We start from the raw sequence: 8425 nt of genomic DNA, 5'->3' as shown, positions 1-8425 counted from the left end.
ATAGACTTGGACCAATGAAAGTCTGCTTAACTAATCTTGATGGAATAACATTGTGACAATGTGTAGCTTTCAACTGGCCAACTATCTCAGCTAAAGACTGTAGAGAAATGTATGTCAACTGATCAAACACAGCAGAAATGGTACGAGTAAGCAAGGGGTCATACAAACCACGTTCAGCATGCAACCTGATATCAATTTTCTGAACAAAAAGTTAAACAGATCATCACACACAATAGCAGACAGATCAGGACATGTAACAATTGGATGAATCACTGAGTTAATATTGAATAGAACTTTAGAATTACCACCACTGTACTTTATGAGTAAATCAGCTAAATAGATTATTCCATCTTCCACCTCCGCTATGCTCTCCTACAGACTCGCCTCAAGCCCCGGGTAACCTCATTCAGCCAGGGTTCTGATTTGGCCTAACACTCTTAACCCTTATAGGAGCGATGGAATTTAGGATAGAGGAACATACAGAATTTAATTTTTTTTTAAAGAAACATTCACATCCAGATGCAGGGAAGTGCTATCAAGAGTAAAGCTACCCAGATAGCAAGGTGACATTGATTAAATGTTGAAATTCCATCAGAATCATCATTTTGGTTGAGGTTGAAAATTCAATGCTAAATAATATTGGATCAATGTTGAAAAATCAATGCTAAAATAATATTGGAACAATGTTGAAAATTCAATGTTAAAATAATATTGAATCAATGTTGATAATTCAATGTTTTTCAGTGTTGAAAAGACAAATGCATTATTTCAGGGTGCAAACCTGATGAAAAATCAATGTTAAATTTCAAAATTGATTCAATGATCTTTTGGTTAATGCATTAACATTGATTCAATGTTGGTCTACTATCTGGGTAATGTCAGACCCAGAGAATAAACTATTTACAGTGCTATGCATAAGTTTAGACACCCATGCTAAAGTTGACTAAAAAGAGGAATAAAAAATCATCTTTTGGAAACTGAACTTAATGCCTTAATTTAAAAAATTAGGAAAAATCCAACCTTTAAGGACACCAATTTTCTTTGTGAATGAATAATGCATCGTAAATAAATAAATGTTCTTCCTTAAAATACAGGGTGCATAAGTTTGGACACCCCTATGTTAAATTCCCATAGAGGCAGGCAGATTTTTTTTTTAAGGATACTATGCATCCTGATAAAGTTCCCTTGGCCTTTGGAATTAAAATAGCCCCACATCATCACATAGCATTCACCATACCTAGAGATTGGCATGGTTTTATTTCAGTTAGCCTAATAGCTAGTTTGATTTGCATTGAGAGATGATCTTATGGAAAGTACCCCATGCCAATCTCTAGGTATGGTGAAGGCTATGTGATGATGTGGGGCTATTTTAATTCCAAAGGCCAAGGGAACTTTATCAGGATGCATAGTATCCTAAACAGAAAATTAAAAAAAATACTTAAAAATAAAAATCTGCCTGCCTCTATGGGAATTTAACATAGGGGTGTCCAAACTTATGCACCCTGTATTTTAAGGAAGAACATTTATTTATTTATGATACATTATTCATTCACAAAGAAAATTGGTGTCCTTAAAGGTTGGATTTTTCCTAATTTTTTAAATTAAGGCATTAAGTTCAATTTCCAAAAGATGATTTTTTATTCCTCTTTTTAGTCAACTTTAGCATGGGTGTCTAAACTTATGCATAGCACTGTAGATGCTCAGAAGTGGCTGTGTTTAAAGGGTAACTCTCGCCAAAATTGAACCTAGGCTCTTTTTGTTAATCTACCCAAACTTTTGTGTAAAAGCATAATTAGAATGGAAACGGCACTTTTAAGATTGAGCGTATTTTCGTTTTAGGTCAAAATGCCTTTTGAATGGGAGTGCATGGGGCACTTCTATGATAGCATCAAAATCGCTATTTTTAAAACATGAAGGCTCGACAACATAAAACTGTGCTCGAAGTATCACCAGGGGCTCTACACATGAACTTGAGCATTGATTACATTGTTTGTGTACACAAAGTTTACTAAAAAGCACTTTATCAGTTTGTGTTTCCGGTGGCTGGAATTGTGTCAGTCAAAAGTAGTCGATCTCCGAATGCAACGTAACATGAAGAGAGTAAAGATGGAAAGCTCCTAAAGCTTGTTTCCATATAAATTCACAGATAATTTTTTATCTAAGTAATCATGCTTTTCATTGAAATTACAAGTTCATGACATTTCCTCATATGGAGTCAGTTCATTATGTTGCATTCGGAGATCGACTACTTTTGACTGAGAAAATTTCAGCCACCGGAAACATGTTTCTAAACATGTCTATGACAGGTTTAGACAGCTGGGCTGGAGGCTAAATTATATCAAACATATTATATTCAATGGCACAAAGTTCAACACTACCTCCTCTATTCTTATTCACAGTCAAAGGAAGAGCAGACATGTGCATGTTTTATAATCAAAGGCTTAAACCACCACATACTGCTTCTGGTGTTTTGCTTGATCCTGAGACCTGTTAGATCATTACACAGATGTTAGAGATGTTACCACAGTCTTTATCTCCATCTACCACATCCATCCCATCTCAAGGAAACCTGCCCTTGGGGTCCAGCTCTAGTTACGGACTGTTTAGGAACAAAGTCCAGGAGCAGCTCTACCAATCTGAAGACTATGACAATATCTAATGCTAAACCAGCCTTAGTTGCTGTTTCAGCAGCCTAACTGTAACATGTTTTTCTTTGGCTTGTTATGGGAAATATCTGTCTCAGACATTAATCCTTCAGGCCTTGTGTTCATTGGCAATTATATGAGCATTATGGTTTCAGATTTACCTTTGATCTGCACCTTTGATCTTATACCACCTTTGCTGTGGAATGTTTAACACATGTTATATGCATTTTGAGCCTTTTATATTGTCAAACTTCAGATTTTGAGTTGATTCTTTTGAATGGTTATAGTTTGGGCCTGGCAATGATTGAATTGATAACAGTAAATTACAATGTCATGAGAGTAGCAGCAGGAGAAAGAGCCTGTAATAATTTTTACATCAAACCAAGCATGTGTGCACTACCATGTGAGCTCCACATGCTTTCATAAAACCTATATGTTGCGAAACACAGAAAATGCTATCTCATAGCCTTCTTCAGTCAATCAAGTACAATCTGATAAAACAGCAAGCGCGAGGCTATTTTTAGGTGCATGTGGCTTTCTACTACTCGTTTAGTTGACCATGTGAGAGGTTGTGATCTTTCCATGAAACAAGTTGAGCTGTGTACAACACAAGGGTGTAGTGTTGGTTTCTGGGTGGTAGTTGGTTCTGGTTATGTTGGGAGAAAATAAGCAAAACCACTTGTTTGTATACTGGAATTACCCAGATTAAGACTCATAAACAAACAAAATGCTCATTTAGATAATCACATTCTGTCAGTGTGATCCAATCCATCCTCTGTTTTGGCTGTCTGACTGAAACAACATTATGTGAAAGAACATCACAGTGTGAACAATAGTGTGTGTGTGTGTGTGTGTGTGTGTGTGTGTGTGTGTGTGTGTGTGTGTGTGTGTGTGTGTGTGTGTGTGTGGCATTACAGTAATAATAAAAAACTCAAAGTAAAATGTTCAGAAGCATTTTGGTAATGAAAATTGTGGGGGGAACATTCTTAATTGCTATGAAAACAATGTCACAATTGATTGCAAAATCTATTTTGGGCTGCATAATAAATGTTAATGCATTTTATGTGAATCTAAATGTCACGTGTCAAATTATTAAATTCATTGCAACAATAAGCAGTGCCATTAGGTGATAAAATGCTAGTTCAATCATTAGTCTTTCATCTAATGTCTTTGTTTAAGCTCTCTTTATGGATTGCTTGTGTTGCATGAGCTGAATGTTAACAACACTCCATATGGTTACCATTAGAATAATGCACTGTATGAACAACATGAGCCACACATTACTATGACATTGAGCATTTGTTTGTGTGGCTGTTTGGATAGAGGATAGAGGCTCAATGTGTTTCTACACTGCAGTTTAAATGTAAAATATTAAACAGTTTCTTTTTCTTTTTTCATTGAAGAGCAATAAACAAAATGCATTGCAAAAGCAAATATTTATTAAAATATAAAAGAAAGTCTCTCAGCTCTTTCCTCGTTCCTTTAATTACACCTACTAGTTTGATGAAAGACAGCAGTGGCTCTTTGATAAAGACATATATGTACATTAAATGCTTACAAATTTACAAACACTCACAAATATCCATAAAACATCTCGTCAAGTACTGCAATATAAACTTGTTTCCAGAACATTCTTTTGCTGCATAATTCAATAACATATATGTTTTGGCTTCAGTGTTTATAAGGAAGAAACATTGTGCTTAATAGTTAAGTTCAAAAGTACAATAAAAAGCATGTACATCCCCTAAAAATGTCACAAGGTAGTGTGCATTTTTCTTGATTTACTTTAATAGTGAAGTTGAAACACTGAAATTGCGATAGGATAAATCTCACAAACACCCACCAGGAGCATGTGTAGGTCATTTTCACCCCAAAATTAAAATAAATAAATAAATGATATGGTCCTAATAGGATTTTTAAGACATTTTTCATTTCAACGCAATTTGAATTTAAATGGTAAAATATTTACATATCACAGTTGTATATACTGTATTGCCATTAAAGTCATTGTATTACATTTATAAGAATCTAATGACTCAACCACTGAGATTGGAGATTGGAATATTAAGAAAAAAGTTCAACATCCAAACACATTCAAATTAAATTTCATGGAAATTATCACACACACACACACACACAGACACACACACACACACACACACAAACAAATCATAATAGTCCTAAAATAGGTTTTCTTTCTGCAATTTGATTTTAGGGTGAAATGTGACCTGGGCATGTATGTGAAAGATTCGACTAGTCCGATGCAAAACTATTACATATTGGTGGTCATAAGCTAATAGTTTTCCTCTAAATTCATATTACTGTGATCAGGCATCACATAGATAGACTTGCTTTTCTTCTTGCGGCCTGTGGCGTTCTCTGGCTCAGGTATTGATGTTAAAGACATATAGGCAGCTATGCTGCTCCTCACCCCGTAGCTCATCATATTATCTTTGCTGTCCACAGTATCCAGTCCGCTTGGGCTCATAAGCTGAGACCTATTCATGTGAAGACATATTCATACACCAATCATTCTCAGCTCACATTGAAGCTACACAAGCTCAGCAAGTGGAGGAAATGCTTAGCATGATCTAAAAAAGACAGAGACATACTTATTCACTTTCTTCCAATCCAAGTTGCGGCGCATCACCACAGGTGGCGCGTCCTGGGTTGAGCTCGGGGCAGGGTTGGATAAAGCGAGACACGGGGCGCTGAGAACACAACATATACCATCCGACGAGTCTGAGGGGAAACCGAAACACATCAGCATTAATGCATCACACACCCATTCTACATTACAAGCAGAGCATGAGAGCTTTGTCTCACCAGAGTAGTGATTGACCATGTCCTCCAGACACTGGAAGGTAAGCCGTGGTGAGATGTAGTACCAGCTATTAGACAGACGGAATATCTTATAGTGCTTCACGGTCCTGTGTCTCACAGAGAGAGAATATACACCTGCAGGGAACAGCAGCCATGACTGAAGTGTCATTTGCACTTCTGCTGACACCGAAATATGTGTAAACCATTTTGCAATATAAACTTGTTGACGTGAATACACGCAAGACACTTCCTGGTACTTACCTCTCTCTTGCGGACTTTCTCTAATTAGAAATGACCCGACACTGTTACCAGCCAATGACAAAAGCTCTTCTGCCTTCTGTCTGCTAACCCCCTCAAACAGCCATCTTTAGAAACAAGAAATGCCAAAGAGGAAATGATGTTACCAATTGAAAATAGTGACTTCCCAATTCAATAAAGAAATGGATTATTTTAGTCCTTAGTATATCAGAACTAAGATCAGTGTTTCATATGACACGGTTTACATACAGTGTGTAGTTGTGCACTACAGTTCAAAGGTTTTGGGGTCACAACATCTTTTTTTAAGAAATTAATACTTTACTCAGCAAGGATGCATTCATTTTAACTCATCAGATTAAATCATGAATTAATGCAAATCAATCAAAATGGATAGTAAAGCCTTTTCTAATGTTACAAACTGTTATTTTGAACTTTTTATTCATCAAAGAATCCTGAAACAAATCAAATGCATCAAGGTTTCCATAAAAATATTAAGCAGCACAAATGTTTTCAACATTGATAATAATAAGAAATGTTTTTGGAGCACCAAATCAGCATATTAGAACATTTTTAAATATATTAAAAAAGAAAACGGTTATTTTAAATTGTAATAATATTTCACAATATTAGTGTTTTACTGTATTTTGGATCAAATAAATGCAGCCTCGGTGAGCATTAGAAAACATCTTACCGACCCCAAACCTTACATAGAAGAACGTTTAGAAAGTGTCGCACTTTATAAATGTTCTGAAAGAGATTGTCTCACGTCAATGATCATTCAGTATTGTATTGTATTCTGTCCAGATGATATTCTGCACTTCTGGGATCATCATGAAACATACAGTAGACAAGTGAGGATAATCAGTTCATAATTACCCATGATAAACTTTTGCCACATGATTACTTGGAATGTAATTCTCAGTTCCTGTTTGAAGAGAACGCACTTTCCACCAGCAACCATCTCTGTAAAGCATTCATTGACGTGTACATTAAAAGACATTTTTCTAGATTGTATGCGTATACATAAACTATGCAGTATATGTATTATGCACATGAATGTTAAAATAAAAGATGCATTTCACAAGGTGCTGATGTATTATACATTACAGGTGTTTGTTGTTAGATAGCATGAAACACATTATATTTACTTAAAAGAGCACTTACTCTGAAAGACCTTTGAGTCTGTCCCCCATCTTAAAGATAGGTACGCTTATGTCACGACACGGATAATCAGCAAGCACCACAAGACTGTCGCAGTCTGTAAACAATTTGAGTTATGTCAAAGACTCACATTTGGTATACATATTGAGGAATACAGCAGGTGAAGAACCATAGCTTACCTTTAAACATGGAGTCAATGATGTTAGGCTCTGGGTTCGACTTTTCCGGCCTCATCACATTGCCCATGATGGCAGGTTATAGAGCCCGCAGCTCTACAGATGCTGAAATTTAAAAAGCATATTTCATGTTTATACAATGGAGCGTTTGAGCAATGCATTTGATAGTCCAACGGCTAATGCAACAGCCGGTTTAATTTTGCAACTTCCTCTCTACTAATGTGTTATCGCTGAGAAAATATAGAACAGGGAAGCTGCGGAGAGCCAAGGTCTAATACTCATTTTTTACAATGCAACAAAACCTCTGTATATGCTCCATTTTTTCCTAGATTGACCTGTTCATTTGAGACTCGTCACTTAAAATGCCATTTACATTGATGATGGCCTTTAACCATCCTCAAAATGAATGCATAAAAACATCAAACATGGTATGCGCACAATCTTTATTGCGCACTAATTTTTATTGTAAATATGATTTACAGGGGGAGGTTACTGTAGGTAAATAAATCTCAATGGATAACACTTGACACTCTTTCTTTTTCCAGTGAAACAGCCTATAAATGTCAAAACTCTTTTTTATTTCCCACTCCACACCAACAGAAATATGCTAGGCACATAAATTCGTTTTCTTACCTCTCACTTTAAGCAGTTAAATATCCATGTTTCCTCCAGAGGGCAAAGCTTCAGTTCTGGGTGGCTGCTCTCAATAAAGTAGAAGCAGGTGGTTTAGAGTAAAGAAATATTGCCCTGGTCTCCGACCGAAGGCCAGCCGTAACAGCAGTTGAGTTCTGAGTGGCCTGCACTGCTCTGCAGGCTTATCTAAACTGAGCGCTGGTCTGCTGAAAACAGAACATAGCCACATACTTCCTCTGGTAAAATGAGGAAGAGTTCCCTAACTATGTCTTCCTTCATCCCCTCAACGTGCACCAACAGAAATGATTACAAATTCTTGCATATATGCATATAATACAGGACAGCAATTCATTATTTAATGCAAATAAGCACAATCTGCAATGTTTAAGGTGATGTTTAAATATGTGATTTTGAGCGCTCGGTTTGGTGTGTTCAAATGGGTGTTGTGCAACTTCCTGTGTATGGCATTAGTGGGTGAAGGTCTGGGTGTGAGTGCTTCTACAGTGTGAGTTTCTGTCAGCAAGACGCCCATATCTACACATTAAAAGGACATAAAAATGTAATCTAGTGCAGAACATACAACCCTGTAGAACTGCTTACCATTTATCCTTCAAATGAGAGACCATTTCGTACATTTTCAGACAGCCAGAGAAAAAGGAAGTCTGTCTGTCCATGATGCATAATTGTTTGTGCACTTCCATATGCTACTTATACATGTTGAAAAATCAA

The 8425-nt window shown here is 36.4% G+C and overlaps 1 protein-coding gene across 1 annotated transcript; it reads right to left on the bottom strand.

The window, feature by feature from the left end:
• Positions 1–4062: 4062 nt before the first annotated feature.
• Positions 4063–7934, bottom strand: sla1a (Src like adaptor 1a). Its single transcript, XM_084423589.1, has 8 exons — positions 7697–7934; positions 7067–7168; positions 6891–6984; positions 6603–6689; positions 5730–5833; positions 5472–5603; positions 5258–5387; positions 4063–5143 (listed from the first exon to the last, which is right to left on the bottom strand). Exons 2-8 carry the CDS (start codon positions 7131–7133, stop codon positions 4939–4941), a joined length of 819 nt encoding a protein of 272 aa, XP_084279715.1. The 5' UTR covers positions 7134–7168; positions 7697–7934; the 3' UTR covers positions 4063–4938.
• Positions 7935–8425: the final 491 nt, after the last annotated feature.

The sequence above is a fragment of the Rutilus rutilus genome, assembly GCF_951802725.1.
Source record: "Rutilus rutilus genome assembly, chromosome: 11".
NCBI lineage: Eukaryota > Metazoa > Chordata > Actinopteri > Cypriniformes > Leuciscidae > Rutilus > Rutilus rutilus.
Note: the sequence above shows the minus strand (reverse complement) of the source record. Positions and strands in the feature narration are given on the sequence as shown.